The sequence below is a fragment of the Neopsephotus bourkii genome, unplaced genomic scaffold (genome assembly GCF_033783945.1).
Source record: "Neopsephotus bourkii isolate Nb327-2 ecotype Australia unplaced genomic scaffold, CSIRO-AGI_Nbou_v1 NB_673, whole genome shotgun sequence".
NCBI lineage: Eukaryota > Metazoa > Chordata > Aves > Psittaciformes > Psittacidae > Neopsephotus > Neopsephotus bourkii.
In genome coordinates this window covers 373,608-393,482 of record NW_026901172.1, presented here as the reverse complement: position 1 = coordinate 393,482, position 19,875 = coordinate 373,608, and the positions used below count along the sequence as shown (strand labels likewise).

General features: G+C 41.7%; 1 protein-coding gene across 17 annotated transcripts in view; it reads left to right on the top strand.

The window, feature by feature from the left end:
• DAB1 (DAB adaptor protein 1) overlaps positions 1-19,875 on the top strand; it is a 478,677-nt gene that overhangs the window by 400,472 nt on the left and 58,330 nt on the right. For all 17 annotated transcript variants that reach the window (XM_061353380.1, XM_061353373.1, XM_061353368.1 and 14 more), the window contains 2 exons: positions 12,989-13,128; positions 15,428-15,526. In XM_061353380.1, coding sequence (XP_061209364.1) covers positions 13,114-13,128; positions 15,428-15,526 — 114 coding nt within the window. In that variant the 5' untranslated portion in view covers positions 12,989-13,113. The remainder of the gene's footprint in view (positions 1-12,988; positions 13,129-15,427; positions 15,527-19,875) is intronic.

The window sequence follows — 19,875 nt, the reverse complement described above, 5'->3', positions numbered from 1 at the left end:
TTTATGTAAGCCATGTTTAGAGGGCACTTATTTGCAGTTGGGTAACTTGGGCTCTTTGGAGTCATCACCAAAGGGCAAGGGCATTGGTGATTATTTGGCTGGATTAGCTATGGTCACCCTTTTCAGGAGCTGCTCTCCGGCTTGCAGAGTGTTTGGAAGGAGGGCTGTTAGCGATTGCTTTCTGGTTGCAGTATACCTTCCTGATGTTCTTTAGGTGACTAACTCTGAAATACTGGACTGGTGTGCAGATGGCTCAGCAAATCTGTTGAAATCTGTAAAACTTCAGTAGCATTAAGCTCTCTGCTTTGGTCTTTTGTCCTGTTTCCCCTCACATACCAACAGGTTATTTGGATTCAAACATTCTGACATAAACTATGGTATAGTGTGAGGTGTCCCTGCCCATGGCAGGGGGCTTGGAACTAGATTATCTTAAGGTCCTTTCCAACCCAAGCCATTCTGTGATTCTATGATTCTAGGTTAGCTTCGGGGTTACTTAGGTCTTTGTGCTCTTACAGCTCAACCCATTTATACCCAGTCTTGAAAAAGTGTCCCAGCTTTTTCCAGTTGCTTAATTTCCTTTCTTTATACTTGAAGTAATCTGATGATCTTAAGGTCCTTTCCAACCCTAACTACTCTATGATTCTATGATGGGATTTGTTGGAGGGGGTTGTTGTATTTTATTACTTTTCTACTAATACTGTTTCATTCTGTTTCCTGGGTACCAACCCAAACACTTTGACTCCTTGATGCCTGATCAATGCAGTTCCAGAAATAGAAGAGTTACCCTGATGTGCAAGGGATGTGCAAGCCCCAATTTCTTACCTCTGGAATTTGTTATGGCACAGGGGTATTTCACTTCTTATTAATGCTTTGCCCAAGGGTGATTGCTGGCGGTAGTCTTTTCATTTTTGCCTCCTGCTGCCACTTTGACAATAGGAACGGCAGCAGGAGGCAAAAATGAAAGGACCAGATTGAAAGAAGCACTTTGCCAGTGTTGTAATTTTGAAATTGATGGCGTTTTTTAGCCCAAAGTCTCAGGAAAAAAGCTGCTTTCCTCTTTGCTTCCTATTGTTTCTCCAACAGAGAGAGACATTCTCTGATGTCGCAGAGGCAGTGGGAGGCCAAAATGAAAATAATTTCCTTCCTGAAACATTGGATAACAAAACGTGAACAATTTCAGCAGGGAAATAGTGGTTTGGAGGTTTTTTTTGTTGACTGCCATGTGGTGAATACTGGTATCTCCATTTGACTGTGGAAAATGACTAGCAGCTGCTTTTCTGATTGAATTAATGTGATTGTAGGATAATTTCTACAAACCTATTTACTGTGCATTTTTAACACGTCTTTTGGGGTTTTTACCTCTTCCTATGTGAGAATAAGGTGGGTAGGTAACTCCCTTCTGAGGACACATGCTTCCTCTAATGTCGTGGCACTGGCACCAGCTTTTTTAAACCAGAAACTTATGGGTCTGTGCATGCAAGAACTGCATTTTTTACCAGCATCATCAAAATGACTAAGAAATCCAGATGTAATTGTCAGTGACGCTAATGCCATAGGAAGAATGGTGCAGGGTGGTACTGAAGCTGTGCGTGATGCAGCTTTTCTGGAGTCTTTACTCAATGCTGTTGGGCCTTAAATGTTATTGGGGTTAAGTGAAGTGGGAGGTTAGGTGGGGTTGAGATTCAGGGGAGGCCAAGTGGGAGAGCTTTTATGAGAGCTTCATTTGAGACTGATGTTCACCTTCTCTGCCCCATGGTTTGGTGTGACGTTATTTGCAGCAGTGAACCAAATCAGCAGGTCGAAGGAGGTGATCCTGCCCCTTTATTCTGCTCCCGTGAGACCTCACTTGGAGTGTTGTGTGCAGTTCTGGTGTCCTCAACATAAAAAGGACATGGAACTGTTGGAACAAGTCCAGAGGAGGCCACGAGGATGATCAGGGGACTGGAGCACCTCCTGTATGAAGATCGGCTGAGAAAGTTGGGGCTGTTCAGCCTGGAGAAGAGAAGGCTGCGTGGAGACCTCATAGCAGCCTTCCAGTATCTGAAGGGGGCATATAGGGATGCTGGGGAGGGACTCTTCATTAGGGACTGCAGTGATAGGACAAGGGGTAATGGGTTCAAACTTAAACAGGGGAAGTTTAGATTGGATGTAAGGAGGAAATTCTTTCCTGTGAGGGTGGTGAAACACTGGAATGGGTTGCCCAGGGAGGTTGTGAATGCTCCATCCCTGGCAGTGTTCAAGGCCAGGTTGGACAGAGCCTTGGGTGAGATGGTTTAGTGTGAGGTGTCCCTGCCCATTGCAGGGGGTTTGGAACTGGATGATGTTAAGGTCCTTTCCAACCCTAACTATTCTATGATTCTATGAAAACAACCACCAGACTCTGCAGATGTTTACAGCCTCTTGTGATCTACTGCAATATTTTCGAACTGTTCTGATGAGGACTAGCATGAGTCTTCAACAAAGTCAAGTTCTTCATTGACAAAGAGGAGAGGGGTTGCCCTGACACATAGCAGTGATTTCATGCAGTGTGGTGCACTGCATGCTCATGGCATGGATGCAGGAGACCACAGTGTTGACAGGGAGGGTAAAGTGTAAATCGATGAGTGGCATTGTGCTCCTGTTTTAGCTGTTACAGGTTATTGCTCTTTTCTTTGAGGACTTTAGTGTCTGTAATTAGTTGTCTTGAATGGAAAGAATTTTCTCTTCTTGAACATATGAGAAATTTGGGAATGTTAATCAGCACAGCATAACCTTTTCTTACCTTGCTCTTTTTATAGTCCTGGAGAATTAACAGTTCTCTTAAGACAGCACAAGAATTTGGCATTTGTATGAAGTGAACTGATTCTCCACCCTTTTTCTTTCTTGGTGCATAACAAAAACTAAACTCTTTGACAGACCCATCAAAAGAACGTATTTGTAGGCTTTGAAGTGTAAATGGTGTATTTGTGTGTCTCAACATGACTTTGAGGTGCCACGTGTAAGTGCACGCGTGTCTGTGTCCTGGATTAGTTTGTCTAATTAAAATTGTTCCTGAAAACTGCATACTTGAAGCCAGATACAGGTAGACACGTAAAAGCAGCTTGATTTTTCTCTTCCTAAGTTCTGAGTGCTTTTAGTTCTTGTAGGATTAAAGAGAGTCAGGGGAAGTCAGCAACTGCAAATCTTGTGTGTTCACATAGAAAATAATTATTTAGATGTTCACCTTTAGATGATCAGTTTTCCTAGTGTTGGCTAAGTTTTCAGCTGCTTTATGGTGCTTCTCAGTACTATAATGAAGCTTGGAAGGAAAGGCAATTCTGATTTGCTTTCTGCTTCCCCAGCAAGTTTTGGTTGGGAAATGACACATTCTGAACTAATTTAGCAGCATCATTTGAACTGACCTCTTCTTGCTGCCTTGGAAGCCCTTTATAGAGATGCTTGGCAGTGGATGGTGTCTACTGGCTAACCTGTTAGGGCTGTTTTGCTTGGTCATGTTAATGCAGCTGTAGCAGGTCCCTTGGTTTTCAAAGTGGGCTTTTACCATACTCTGTCCAAATGCAGTGCACATATTAATGCCAGTTAAAGATCACTGTAAAATCAGTTGCCTTTTCTTAGTTGATTTTGTCTCCGAAACAACCGATTTCATACTCACATATAGGCAAGTGGGTAAGGAATGAACTTTTTGGTGACCCTGTTTTCCTAAGGCTTTATTTACTTGATATTTTGATGTCTGCTTGATTTAAACATTTACCCCAACATGAGGCTGTTGTGGTTTAAGCCCAGGCCATAAATCAGAACCACACAATCTACTACCCCTCCCCGGGCCTTTGTTCCCCCCCTGCTCCCGGAGGGATGGGAAGGAGAAGTGAAAAGAATGTAATACCCATGGGTTGAGATAAGAACAGTCCAGTAACTAAGGTATAAGACAAACCACTGCTGCTACCACCAATAATAATAATGATAAAGGAAATAACAAGGGAAGAGAATACAACACCTCACCACCCGCAGACCAATACCTCACCCCACCCAGCAGTGATCTAGCCCTTCTAGATAACTACCCCCAGTTTATATACTGGGCATGATGTGCTGTGGTATGGAATACCTCTTTAGTTAGTTTGGGTCAGGTGTCCTGTGTCTGCTTCCTTCCAGCTTCCCCTCCTCCCTGGCAGACCATGAGGCTCAGAAAGTCCTTGGTCAGGCTAAACATTTGAGCAGTAACTAAAAACATCAGTGTTATCAGCACTGTTCCCAGGCCGAAAGTCAGAACCACAGCGCTGCACCAGCTACTAAGAAGGAGGAAAAATGACTGCTACTGCTGAACCCAGGACAGAGGTGAACAGAATTTGCTAAACTACCTTCTGTCTTTTAAAGAGTAGAATACACAGATACCTGTCCTCTCCCTTCCTCTCTAGTTGTTCAGAAAACATCATTTTTAGTCCTAATCTCTAACAGCAGGAAATACACCACCAAGTTTGCCTTGTTTCGCTTTTGGTTGTTCCCTGGGGTTCACTAAGCAAGGCTAGTACCCCAGAATGAGGTTTTATTATAGTTTCTCATTTCAATTCAAATCAGTGTAGAATTTGGGATTTTAGCTGCTTCTGCATCCAGCCTGTAAAAAGGACACATTACAAAATGGCTTTTGAAGATTTATGAAGACTTGTATGGTACAGAGGCTGAAAGGAAGCTTAATTACATTCAGCTTTTGGTCATTTTTGTGTCTAAGGATGTGCCGGTATACTGTCATCTCAAAGACCATCTAAGAAAATAAAATTGATCAGTGAGCCTTCTGGCTAAAACTAAAACGAGTGCTTTGTCATCTGCCCGTGGAGCGTGTGCTCCATCACTGCCATCTCCTGTGTGCTCCCCTAGACTCTCCATCACTGAGATTTGTCCAAAATTCTAATCAAACATCATTTTATTCTGAGGCCTTCTCTGTAAATAATCAAATTCTTCTCTTGATGTACTCACACAGATTTCTTTCTATCACACGACTTCTTTGTGTTATAAAGAAATAAGTTAATCTAGTCCATGCAACTGTTTGCTTCGGAGACAGTAAAATGTACATCTTGTTTTGTATTAGCTTGTGTAGAGTACAGAGCGTTAAGATTAAAACTTGGCAACTGCTGTCACCTTGTGAATGACATCCCTGCTCATAAAGCTCTGTTCAAAGACAGCAAATAATATGGGAATGTCTTATTTACTTACATAGGAAACTCGGTTCTAAGAGTGGGGATGTGTAGGTGTCTTTGAGTACAGTAATTCACAGGCTAATAATGCCAGAAGCCATAAAATCTCTCAGTTGGAGGTTGCTGTGAATAGCAGTGCTGAACAATTGGGAAGTACTGCTGAGATGATAGTCTGAATGATGATTGAGTTTTCCTGGAGAGCCCTTATCTGTGCTTAAAATTGTAGGTAATGTGTTTAAATTTAACCATAATAGAAGTTCATTGAGCCTTCAGAGCGGTTTCTGTGTCCCCTCTTTAAATGGTTTATCATTTTCCTTAGAAATATTCTTGGTCTTTACGTTGAAGAAAAATGCTTGTGTTGCTGTCAAAAGGAGCATTTTCTCTACAGAAGGAGCAAGGGGACTGAAGGAACAGTGGGAAGGAGGGAGGTTCTCCCTCTAGTTCCTCATGCTAGGAGGCTTGCATGCTGCCTGAGAGCACTCTTGGGCAAGCACGGCTCATAAGAAGACGCAGGGTTCTTGGCAGGAGGAGGCTTAAAAGGTAGTTTACTGAGGTTTTATGTACTTGTTCTGTGGCAGTATTACTTTGTCACTACATTAGACCCCAATCGGGTTCACCTGTTGACAGCAAGCTATCTGTAGCTGGGTAAGCTAAAAGCATGCCAAACCATCTTGCAGACTTTAAAGAGTTCCCCTATCCGTTGGTGAAAAAAAGTTTGCATTCCAGTTGTACTCATATATTGCAACCAAGTTGTTGTGTAGGGTCTTATGTAGGAAAAAGGTACTTACTCCCTGTAAGATTTTAGCATGTTTTTTAAGGGTGTAATCCACCTCTGTAAACAGACTGCATTTCACTACCCCAGTAGGTTTTTCAGCTGCTAGGAACTAGCCTTTATCAGTCAAGTAAAGTGTGAAATCCAAAGTACATCTTCATTTAAAAGACAGCAGTGATTGTGAATGTACTCTGGTCACTTCAGCTGAATTATGGATCCTGAAATTAACCCCCTAAGTAAACCCTCTTGTTAAAAATAGCTAAAAATGGCTAATTGCAAGAAGCTTATTTGAGAACTATTGTTAGAGGAAGAGAATGCTAGGAATAACACCAGAAGCCAAATTGCGTGCACGTAACACTGCTACATACTGCTAGGCCAGGTTGGATGGGCCTTGAGCAAACTGCTTTAGTGGAAGGTGTCCCTGCCCATGGCATGAGGGTTGGAACTAGATGAACTTAAGGTCTTTCCAACCCAACCCCATGATCCAAGCCTTTGTGTGATGGATACTTTCCATCCCTCTGTATTGGACTTGCAGTTTTTTGAAGCAATTGAGAAAAATGTTCCATCGAGGAGGATAAGCCATTTGAGCTTTTCATGATGCCTTCCTGAACCGCTGTTTAGTTGCTGCTGTATCAAAGGTACATATAATTATGTGTGGATATTTTCTCTTTTACACCTGCTTATGTACTTTTTCTTTTTCCTTAAGGAAATTTGTAGTTGATTAAAATTACTGTGAATTTTCTTCAGATAATTGAGACCAAATGAAGCTGCGCACCATGTGTGTACGCATATGTGCAAATACATAAAATTAAGGATGCATATATATGTGGGCATAGGGGTGGATAAATGCACAGCTAATGGGAAATATCTTCCACTTAGCAATAGATTTAGTAATCTTCAGTGTGTGCAGCATCTTAGAGGTCATTGTGCACCGCAGTGTGTGTGCTATAAAAATGCTAATTGTCCCCATGAAGACTTGGGCTGTTTATAAGTGCCTATGTGATTGTTTTTCAGCCCGGTGAGGTAGAAGGAGGTGTTATTTCAGGTTTGTAATTTGAACGTGTGATGGATACAACTTTGACAGTTTATTAGTTAGGAAAGGAACAAAAACCACAGTGATGTGTTGTTCTTCAGTGAATTGATTGCCCAGAGCATGTTATTGACTTTGGTGATAATATCATTATATATTTTACAGTCATAAAATCAAGGAATTCAGATTATGCCCTGAGGGCTTCCCGCATTTAAATAAAGGATATAGCCATTTCCAGGGCTATTGGTTTAGATTAGCTTCTATGAAGAATGATTAGTGTGTTATAAGAACATACAGTAAAAGCACCAGTGTGCTTATTGCCGGGGTGCTTTGGTTTGTTTTCTTTCCCTATTTATGAAATACACTCGCTTACAGGTCCCCTGGGAGAAGGAACAGCATTTGCTCTACATGTTGCCATGTTAATACAACATTATCTTGGTGGCTTCTTGGGCTAAGAGCCAAAATCAAGTGTAATCCTTGACTAGTATCAAGAATGAGGATAAGTCTTCTTGAAACACTTACCAAAACACCTAGTGCCTAGGAAGAAAACCTTGCATTGAGCTGCAGTTTGCAAAACTAAGAGCGTTGCGTAGAACCGGATAACTTAATGCAAGCACAGTGCTCCCTCTTGATGTCAGAGGTAAATGGCAGCCAGGGTGCTGCTGTGATGGTGATACCCTGGGAGCAACTCCCTAAGCAGCTGCAGTGACTCCTGCTGCTGGGTAAGGCCTGGGAGCATCCATCTCCAGCAGCAACTGGAGCTGTTCTGGCCTGGATCTTCCACAGTAGATTATATTCCTCTTGGACTGTTTATCTGTGCTTGAAATACTTGGGTTGAGTACCTGGGGATTTGTTTCCAGGTCTGTTTCTAGCTTGCTTGAGGGAATCTTCATCAAATTAAGCTATATTGCCTTAAATAAGGATTATTAACTTGAGCTAAAAACCGTGTTTATGACTTCTACAGTAGCTGTAGTACGATGGATAACCTTCAGGCTGATTACGATAAGCCTGTCTCTACTTTAGATGCAAGCTCAGGAGCACATTGCATCACCCAGCTCTGGGGATTTATTGTTCTCTTAAAAGACTGTGGAAGTCCAAGTGCAATGTCAGAACTTGGCAGCAAAGGTTATGCTTTCCTACTCGTGCAGGAGCAGTGGGTCCAGCTGGAACACATACGTCTTAAAGGTGCACAGTTACATCTACAGAATACACTTACATGTATAGCTCAAGGGCCTCTGAGCATTATAAATCTATGTGCTACAACAAAACATTTCTTTGCCTGTGTCATCAGCAACACACTTTCTAATTAAAAGTGATCACCTTTGTAAACTGGATTTGTGTGATGCCGTCCATGGGGTTTTAAATTTTGCATTTCTTCCTGCATTTGGGGCATGAGAATCACATAGTGTTTCGTTTTGCTGATAATCTTGTTCCATTTCAGACTGCATTGTGTTTTGAACAAGTGCTTAGGATATTTCTTTGCTTAGGAAAAGCAATTTCTGGAAGCAGTTTAGCAAGCCATCAGAAAATACCCATTGGTCTTGGAGTTAAAAATGTTTAAACACAAAAAAATTACTCTAGGATCGTTTTAGAATGGTCCTCTGAAGAAGAGTGCTGGCAGATCCCTGTCTGTGCAGGGGATAGTAGACAATTGGGATGGGCATCACCTGCTCACCCAGCAGTGACTTTGGCACTGTGGTGTTCTCTAGTCAAGACATCCTAAAATGAGCTCTCAGGGAAAGTGTTATGGAAAGAATTGGTTGTTGTTAAACCCATGCTTCTAATTTTGTTGTAGAGTATGGCCTAGTAATGATTTGAGACCTCAAGCTTCTGTTTCCCATAAAATCTTCTTAGTTAGTTTGTAATGTCCCCCTTCCTACCTTTGTGATGTTATTTGTAGGGTGAGGAAGGCAAGCTGAGAGCAAAAGCCCCAAGATGTGGCTTATTCAAATAAAACTGAGCTCTGGCAGTAAATTCCATCCCATATCCAGGATAATCCTTCCTATAGGGTGGGACTGAGCAAGTGTAGTGGCAGGGGGTTGCTGGAGAGCTGGGTCACCACTGACAAAGGCAGGAGCTGCAAAGAAGAAAAGATTGACCCCACTTATTATATGGAAAGAAAGAGGCAGAACTTTCCTGGTGGAGTTTCTGGCACAGGGACAGCTTTTAGGTTGAGTGTTATCATTCACCCTCCTCTGAAGCTTAAGAATTACAGCCTCATAATTCAGACATCTCTTATTTATGGAGTTTCAAACACAGAAAGCACCTTGTTCAAGAGCTGCCATTAAAACTGAAACTTTTTTGTTTCAATGATGAGGTGTTTATGAGAGTCTGGACTTGGAAGTGCCCAGTGTACAAATGAAGTATCACCCCACATAAATCTCCCATGTCAGAGTGCTGTAACGTCAGTCATATTGGCAGTGTTTGTCATTGGGTACTTTTCCAAGCAGATAGAATGTTGAATACAGCACCAAAATTTGGAAATGCAGTATGAGCATAGACCAGGGGGGATCTGGATATACACTGAGAAATGGTGACTCTTGCAGATGGCTGATTTATAATACAGAGCAGTGTGTGTGTGTGCGTCCTGTCTGCTCTTTCATAGGGCATATGCTTTAGGGTTTTACAGATGAATTTGTAGTCTTTAATAACGTGCGGTTTCCACTGCAGTTTAAAATATCTATACCATTTTCATGTTGATGATTTCCCTATCCCAAAAGCACTTCATCTTACTTAATCTGGGTCATAATTGACATGGGACTTGTGCGTTAGGAAACGCAGCCATAAGTTGTGTTTGAATGGGCTATTAATGTCAGGGATTTAGTTACTGTGCAGCAAAATAGATCAGAGGTTGGGATAAGTATAAATATTCAAGTAAGTGATGAATGCAATGTCGCTGTCATGCTTTGCACCCAGGAAGAACTCCTGAACACTTACATGCTTATGCTATTAGCTAACAGCTGCCTCTGGCTGTAACAGAGACGTAAGGTTGAGCATTGTTGTCAAGAAAGCTGTTGGAATTGGATTTTATTTACTAAAACTCAACAGGGCATCTTTGAAGCACATAAGACATATGGGAGAGTCCACTGTTATTGTTGTACTTTGTTATGTCTCCAGATGTTTTCCCTCCTGCCCCACTCTGGAGGCTGAAAGTGGAAAATGGGTTTTCATTGGATTAGTAGGTGGTGCCAGCATCTGCCTTGGTAGTGCCCTGGGAAGCGATATTAACACTACTTCACGTTTCTGATTTATCATCTGTGTCTCATTAGGTTTGGGGGATTTTTAATAAAACACAGTGTAAAAGCATAAAGTTTCAATCCCATTTCATTATTTTGAGGAAGCAGGAGTGAAAACAAATCAAGGAGACAGTTGGGTGGCTGCTGAACTATCACAGCAACACTTACCAGTTCCCTTCTTTCTAGGGGGCTATAAATGAAGCATTAAAGCGTTGCTTTGAGCTGACATTTTTTCATTGAAATAAATGGTACTTGTATGCTCAAACACACTCAAAGATCTCAGTATGCTTAAAATAGCTCTATTCTTCATCATGCACTTAGTCCATCATCAGTTCACAGCATATGCTGCACTTGGGGCGAAGGAGAACCAAATGAGTATCTTCATTTGGAAGTAATCTTCGTTGGTCATATACGCTTCTAGTTTTTCTAGTCATGGTGTTGTAAAGTCACAGTTCCATACTTTTGCACCCAGTTTATTCATCCATTTGATGTGTGTCTAATACCAGCAAAGTTGACCCAAGTGTCGGGTGGTGAAAAAGGTGCTTTTAATAGAAATATAAACCAGGATGGCTTTTTCCCCCCTAAAGCTTCTGTGCTTCTGCTTATCATAACCAGCTCCTTAGTTCTTTGTGCCTTGGATGTTGTTTGGTTGGTTACTTGTTGGCTTGCTGGGTTTTTTTTGAGGTCCTACCAAGAAATTCCACAGACAGCTGCAAAATACGTCTTTAATCAATTCTAGGAAGACGGATTCCCTAATTAACGTACTTCCTCCATCTAAGACACAATATGAACTTTTCTACAGGTACTTGTGGGTGGAAAACATCTTCCCCGGGGTTGCTGTGTTGCTATCACTGTGTGGTTCAGGCTAGTCTGAACATTGTAATTTATATACATTGGTGTCATGGTTTAGCTCCAGCCAGCAACTGACCACCACACAGCTGCTCACTCACTCTTCCCCACACATCCCGCTAGCAGGATGGGGGTAAGAGAACTGGAAAACTCATGGGTTAAGATAAGAACAGTTTAATAATGGGAATAAATGAATAACAATTCTAAAACCATAGAATGGTTTGGGTTGGAAGGGACCTTAAAACTCATTCAGCTTCAACCCCTGCCACAAGCAGGGACACCTTCCACTAGAGCAGGTTGTTCCAAGCCCCTGTGTCCAACCTGGCCTTGAACACTGCCAGGGATGGGGCAGCCACAGCTTCTCTGGGCACCCTGTGCCAGCGCCTCAGCACCCTCACAGGGAAGAGCTTCTGCCTAATGTCTAATCTAAATCTACCCTCATTCATTTAAAACTATTCTCCCTTCTCCTATCTACTAAATATCTTTGTCCAAAGCCCCTCTCCATTTTCTTTCTGTAGCCCCTTTAGGCACTGGAGCTGCTCTCAGGTCTCCCCTTCAGGAGCCTTCTCTTCTCCAGGCTGACACAGCCCAGCTCTCTCAGCTGGCTCCAGAGCAGAGCTGCTCCAGCCCTCGCAGCATCTCCATGGCCTCCTCTGCACTCACTCCAACAGCTCCAGGTCCCTCTTGTGCTGTTGCCCCAGAGCTGGACACAGGACTGCGGGGTGGGGGAGTCTCCCCAGATCAGAATAAGGAGGAGATTCCCCCCCCTCGACCTGCTGGTCACATTTCTTCTGATGCAGCTTCTTTTGATTATTGTAATAACGCAGCACACTCATGATAAAGATGATGATAATAATATAACAATTGTAATTAAAAGGACAATAACAACAACAAAAAAAAGAGATAAAAATAAAACCCAAGAATGAGTGATGTAAATGAAGAGCAATTGCTTGGGCACTCCCCAAGCAATGGCCATTGACCAACTTTTCCTGTAGTTTATATGCTAATTCCATTATATGGAATGGATTATACCTGGGGCCAGTTGAGGACAGCTGCCCCAGTTTTGTCCCATCCCAGCTTCTTGTTGGCCTATGCATTAATGGGAGGTGCGAACAGCAGAAAAGACCTTGACTTTGTGTAAGTACTGCTCAGCAACAGCTAACTCGTGTTACTAGTGCTGTTACCAGCACAGATCCAAAATACAACCCTGTACCAGCTACCATGAGGAAAATGAACTCTATTCCAGCCAAGATCAGCACAAATGGCCTTATCACTACAATGCTATCTTTTACCTCCCGATTGCTTATTTATTAAGAAACATCTTGTGCCTTCTTTTAAGCTTCTCAGGGTGAGGTGAGCCTGTGCAAGCTGACTGTGCTAGTTATGTTGTTCCTGTGTATGTCTGTAAGCAAAAAGAGTAAAACAAGAAGATAGTATTATTTGTGGGGGTTAAGAACAGCAATCTTCTATAGGCAAATAATATCATTTGGTTTGCCATCATTCAAATGTTAATAGTGTAAATACTGCTGATACTGTTAGATAAGTTGGTATACAAGGAAACAGCATGTTTCTATTAGTTCTGTCTGCAAAATTAAGAATCCTCAAGTGGATTGGGATTAAAACAACCCATCCAGATCAGAAGTTTTCAGATCCATGAGGTCTGATTCAGGCTTATCTCTTCTCTCTGTAAACCTAATTTGTGTGCAAATTTCGTGCAGGAGATTTTGTATGGCACCAATTCCACTGTGAATTCATTTGAGGTAGGAAGGCCAAGAGGTTGCATTGAGCTAATTGTCTTCTAATTTTATTGCAATGTTTGCATGTTTAGGTGTTGAGGTACGAGCTAAATCTAATTTGCCACTTAATTGTGAGTATTTATTCATTTATTTTCCATTGCACTCAAGTGAATTTCCTTGTTTCCCTCATGTCTTTTCAGGCCAGGATCGCAGTGAAGCCACTTTAATAAAGAGGTTTAAAGGTGACGGTGTTCGATACAAAGCAAAACTGATTGGGATAGATGAGGTTTCTGCCGCACGAGGAGACAAGTTATGCCAAGACTCCATGATGAAGCTCAAGGTGCAGTGAAACTTTTAATGTTTAATGTTATGGAGTTAAGAACAAGTTTCAGCTTGAACGTCTACCCATTCTCCTTTCATGACACTGGGTCTCACTCTGGTTAATTATGTATTGAAATCAACCAATTTTAAGAGAATTCCTGGCAGCTGTTGCTTATCCCAGTTTAATTTTCATACATTATCTCTGAGTTCAGTAGTTATTCATGACTGACACCACTGCAATTTGCCCACACATTATAAACAACACATCTGTAAATTGAATAATTTTATTATGCAGAAGGGGAGGTTAACCACTATGAAGGAAAATGGTATATCAAAACATTTTATATGACAGTGCTAATCGACTACAGCTCTGCTTTGACCATTATCTCCTGTTGGAACAGGCAGGAAGAGGGGTGAATCTGGGGTGTAGGTAGCCAGGTGTAGAGGAGAATTGGTGTCCTCACTGGGAGTAGAATGTCTCGCATCTCTAATGACAGGGTTGATGGGTTACAAAATCAAGAGCAGTGCACTGAGAGCAGAGCATGAGAAGATAAAGAGGAGTTCCCAGAGTCTGGGGAAGAAACAGCAGTGACAAAGGCAAATTTTGAGCAGATTGAGAAGAGAGAAGCAGAAGAAGTTCCCTTCCAACCCAGAGAGAAGACAGGAGCCTGAAAGCACTAGTGATGTAGGAGGGTGAACTTTCTGGAACCTGACAGACATCTCTCTCTGAGTCTTTTCTTACAACCCTCAAAAAGCATAAGAGCTCTCCATACGAAGCATCCTTTGCATCGTCCTGGGACATGTGGAAGAGCTGGGGTCACTGAGAAGGAAGGATAGGTTATGTTTTTCTGGAGTGCAGTGTTGGTTTCCCATCTGCATTGCAGGGTTACAAGCTAGGTCTAAGAGTAAACCCTCTGCATTTTTCTTCCTTCTAGTTCTCTCCCGAGCCCTCTGGCAGGAGAGCTGATGGATTTTCCATTGCTGATCTTTTCAGGAGGAGAAATCACTAAATGATATCTTTTACACTCCCAACCAGCAGGGTTCCAGTCCCAAGGAACTGGGAGGAATAAATTATTCATGAAGAAACAGCAAAGGGTGACATACATCTTATGGTTCAACAATCTAAAAGCAAGATCTGGTAGATAATTTACAAATCAGTTACAAACATTTTATGGCAAGCAGAAGCTAATCTGCACTAAAAGGTGCACTGTTGGTGTGTCACATCTGCCACAATATTCCTATCTGTTAATTGTAGACTGGCTATTTCTCATCATTTCGTAGTTCCTAGAAGCAATCTGGGAGAGTTGTCACTGTTCTGCACAAGCCTTTTTGTCTCTCTCCTCCAGGGATTGCCATTTCTATCTCTCCCAGCTGCCTGATACCTGTCTGCACAGTGGCGAGATTGATCTAAAGAGTACTGGGAGATGATTAAAACTATTAGGGGAGGCGAGCATTAGGAATTCATGTTTGTATATAAGGCAGAGTGGCATGAAGTCATGGGCTCTGGAAACACAGTGGTTTAAGTCAGCCATAAAGTTTTGGGGTGACTTTTGATAAATGACTGATTTATTCTCTTGAATTTTCATGGCTGTGTAATGTCTGTAAACTCAGCATAAAAGACATGCTGAAATTGCAGAGTACCACATAAAGGCTAATTATCTTCATTTATTTACTAATGCAATTGATTACATTTCATCTTAGGATAGTATTATCGGGCAGGGCAGGCTCTTGAGAAGGTGGAAACAAGTTACTATTATATGGGAAAATAAAGCATGAGAAGCATATCAACTTAAACAGTAAAAGCCTGAGATCATGAAAACTACTCACCCTCAATACCAGTTTTAACAGTAGAAGTGTAGTTTGATTTTGAGAATAAGATTTTTCTTCTATGAAAAGCTCAATTTGCTTCTTCCAGAAGAATGTGCCCGTGAAGCAAGCTGAAGTTGGTGGCATTTTTTACTTCCACTGCTTGTTGGTTTGTGTTCTCTAAGAGAAGAAAGAAAACAGAACAGCTTGTAGCTGGGAAGAGTGTGCTAGGAATGACCTTCAGCTTCCTTCCATGAAAACAGATTTCATGGAGGATTACCTAGTGCAGGGGTTGGAAGTGGCAGCACATGAAATGCTCACTGGGTAGCATAAAGAGATGTGGTACCTTGAAAAAAGAGAGTAAGCCAGAAGTAAGAGGGGGGAGGACTGTTCCTGGAGAGCACTGAAGGTTTCCTAGGGAAGTGTTGGATCATTCACAAGCAAATCTTTGTGCTGTGCTGTGGCATCTGGAAGAGTAATGAAACCAACCCAACTGTTCTTTGTTTCAATAGGGAATTGTTGCTGCGGCTCGTTCGAAAGGAGAGCATAAACAAAAAATCTTCTTAACAGTCTCCTTTGGGGGAATCAAAATCTTTGATGAGAAGACAGGGGTAAGTAAAATAACGGGGTGATGGAACAACACTGAGTCTTTTCAGGGGTGTCTCTTTAAAAGCATTTCCTTGCTGGGCAGTAATATCTCACCGGTGTAAAGCACACCTTTATAAAGGGTTATCATATATCACAGCGAGCTGTTAGATGGCCAAGGTGTGTGAAGTGTAGCATGGGGACACGGTTTATTGTAAAGCCTTGTTCTGGATATTTCTACAGAACCACTTGAGTACATAGATGATGCTCCTTAGGTGCATAAACACTCCCAGCTCTGAGTCCAGAAAGTGGCAAAAGGGGGTTGGTTTTCCTTCTGCCAGGTAAATAATTGCTTCTTGGAAATACCAGCCCACTGTTTGTAGGGGACTCTAGCAGTCCATGGTACAGACTGGCATCAGTGCCTCTATGGGTTTTCTTATCCAGCCTGGGTCCAACCACAGCCATCCTCTGGATGCTGCTTAAACCTCCTTGGCAATGCAGGTCAAGTGATTTTTGAGACTCTAATGACAAGAGATTAGGATTAGAGGCTAGAATTGCCTTGGATTGGGCTCCTTGTGTCATTAGAAGTGAGGGCAAGAGAACAAGTTGGAACAGGGAGCTGCAGACAACTGCAAGAGGGGGAAGCTTGTTTTCCCCACTGATGTCCGAAACAGAGAGAGAAAGGAAGGGCAATGGGAGCTGGCACACATTTAGCTGGGATTGACCTGAAGATGTCCCAGGGAAATCATGTATTTATTTGAGGTCTGTAATTCTACATGAATGCAGTTGTAGTCAACATAATGCAATATACTCATATGAACAGCAGTGGCAGTCTCCTGTGAGGTACATGGTGACCATAAGAATCAGTGCTTTTGTATTGTCAGCGGTAGAAAAAGTATAGATTGCATGGAATTGGAGGTAAAAAATAGTGGAACCTTTGAGGTGCTTGCTTGAGGGTGCCAAGCAGCAACTCATCCAGCAGCATCTGGTCGAGGAAGTTGCAGGAGGCATTTATGCCTTACGCAGCTTTTGCCACAGCAATCGCATGTTTGCTTTTTTAAATTGCTCTGAAAGAAGAAACCTAAGCAAAATATTATACTACTTAGATCTAAAGCAACAACACACAAACTGCTTTAATCCTAATTAAGAAGATCTTTACAGCAGTTTAAGCTCTGCCTTGAATTTTAAAAAGCTCTTGATTTAATCTTTTGAAAGAATAACTGTTTAAGATGGTGTCAGAAATAAGACACTACTGATGGTAGATGAAATTATCTTATGCCAGTTAATTTATATTATTAGAAAATCAATGTCATTGAGCTCACTGATACATAATACGAGTGCTTAGTAATGAAAAGCTCATTTGGAATGTGTTGTGTACAGCATGTGTAAAGTGTTCCCACAAAAGCAGTGTTTAAGAGAGCATTGCTGAGGTTACAGCCTGTGCTCAGAAATGTCAGATTGCACTGAGGCCACAGTTGCTTTCCTAAGACTAAAACCTTTTCTTGGACAAATAAAACAGAAGAAAAACTAATCCTTTTGTGCTTGTCTCTGACTGTTTCACAAACACTGGTTGTCTTTGCCACGAATAAAGAGGGAAAAGGGTACGTGTTTTAGAAACAAGGGTATAATTTAGCCAAATTGCCTTTCCTGCAGCATCCTGCACACAGTCCTATCTTCAACTGGTGAGGTAAGAACATGAGAACAAGTCTTTTTCATTTCATAACTTTGACACTTTATACTCTAAATCTGACGTGACTATATCATCCTTATAGTAGCTCTGTCACTCACTCACTGAGGCTTAGATTGAAACCTTTAAATCCACCTTCCAGATGCCTGCTCCTGAGCTGCCAGAGTGATGGACAGGAATATTGAGCTGTCCTTCTTGAAAAGGAACTGTGACAGAGGGATGTGGGGATCTTTCAACATCAGGTTTTACACATTGTTTTGAAAGCAGGAGAATCGTGCTTTCTATGCCAAGGTCTTCAAGTGCAGGGTGCATGAATTCCCCTGCCAGTTCTTCACAACCACCATCCCTTCAGCTTTTTTCCTCAGCTTGGGTCTCTCCATGTCCCAGAGTATCACATCCTGGTCCTATTCTTCTCATAGTCTACCATCCAGCCTCTCTCTGCTTTGCTTACCTACAGTTGTCATCTCATTCCCGTTCTTGATGGTAGTCATGTACAGTCTTAACGTACATCGGCAGTAGGTCATGGACAGACTCCAACAGTGTCTCTGGGCTCCCTGAGCCCACAGGAGCACTACTGAGGCAAGGTGCTTTCCAAAGCACAAGAGACAGATGTTTAGGGGTGATGCACTGTGTCTCAGCCATATGTCTTTGACTCATCCTGGTGTAAAGCTAAGAGATGACAGCTGTTGTAGCAGTAAATGATAGTGGCTGTGTAGTCTCACATTGATGTCTATGTGCGTAAATGACCTCCAAAGAAAGTTGCAATCCTGTTATAATGTGGGGCTTCCTATCCTCCTATAAGGCAAAATAAGGATGATGCAATTAGGTGGTGTAGGACACTGATAATCCCATCCGGAAAAAGCAGCAAGGAAAATCCCACAAACTGGCAAACCTGGGGATGTACAATTGCTTAGCTTGGCTTTTTGGATGGGAAGGAAGCAAAAAGGGTTGCAAAAAGATTGTTTTGCTCACACAGATTTTCTGGTATCTGAGTTAAACTTAAGTGTTTATGAAGTCTGAAGACTGATGTTCACATTCATGCAACTGAGGGGAAAAATATGCCCTTATTAGGGAATAGCCTGGATAATCTTGGATTTGCTTTCTCCTTTTACAGCTCTCCTTGCCCCCCACAATGCTTTCTCCCTTGGTTGTGTTGCCATGGTTTTGGAATTCCCAAAGGGATATTTTAGGCCAGAGCAGTCATTTGCTGTTTACTTGGGAAGATTATTTATCTCTCTAGAGTGTCCTTTCTTAATTTTTATCACTGGCTATTGCAGTCCTGTCTGCCACAATGTCAATCTGGTGTGATAGAGAAAAAATGCTCCGGGTAAAAATGTAGGCTTCTCTATGTGTAGTATCTTAGGCTATTGTGGGATTTTAATTTATCACAATAAAACCTCAATTTGTAGCTCAAAACTAGCAATTTTTTTAAAACTGGCAGTGTCATAACCGACTTCATACAGATGATTTAGGGGAATTACTCCATAATTCATTGCAGATGAAAGGCTGTAGTTGGGTTACTACTAAACATGATAAGGAAGGGTTTTCCCCTGGTATTTTATAGCTCCCTTTAATATGTTCCAGATCTAATATTCAGCAGAAAATATTGATTTTAATAATGCTGTTATTCCAGCCGCCAGGAATTCTGCCCTTTGAGTACATTTGTCCATGAATGAGATTAGGTTGAGGGTGGAATATCATTTGGGAAGAATTTATCTCAAATACAGGAAGGGTTTGCTGTGAGTTTGCTCTGTAGATGCAATACCATTTAGTTCATCTATAGCACTGCAATAGGAATAATAACTCCTCTTTATATTCCCTCATTCTATGCCATGGATCCATCTAAATAGATTCCTTCATGCCACTTTTCAAAAGCTTGTCAGCACGTTTAGAATGGGATGGAAGGGCTCTGCTTAGCAGAATTCACCCTGCAAGTCTGTAGGTTGTGTATATTGTCCTATAGCCTCACTCAGTAGCCTGCTTGCACAGGCAGGACAGTATCACCTCGTGAGAGTTAGAGTTGTTGAGCTGTTAAGAGTCCAAAATTGTCTTTAATTTGACTAGCAGAATGTTTTCCTATTGTATGTCAAAAATTGTCATTGCACATGGGTTTCAACCCTACTTTGTCTTATAAATGTACCTTTTTTTGTCTGCTGTCACATGTTGGCCAGTCATCCCACTCGCTTTCTCCAAAATGCTTGTTTCATCTGAAGGAATACATATGATTTTTAACTTAAAAAGTCTATTACAGTTATCACTAAACCGATGCTTTTTCTACCTAGTGCCACTTCAGAGATGTCATGGCTACATATTATATGAAAATACTTTTCCTCTATTTATTCTGTCCTATTCACCTCGGTTAGATCTCAAGCTGAAGTACATTCTTTGGTAGTAGACTTTCATTAGTGTTCATTGTTGCTTTCAAAAACGTGGTCTGGAGAAGGCAAAAAGGCAAATAGTTGCGTTATTCTATTTAATATTCTCCTTTTCAGGGTGGAACTTAGTGGTTAAACCCCCCTCCGTAACTACAAATATAAAAGGATGTGCACAATTTTGAAAGGACCGTCATTGTTCTTAGCTATTTATGAGTATTATTTTGTTAATCACACACATCAGGCTATCTGCCTGCGATAGCTTAGTGATGCTTCATTAGACATGCGTGACTAATATGGTCTCCACAAAGAGGCT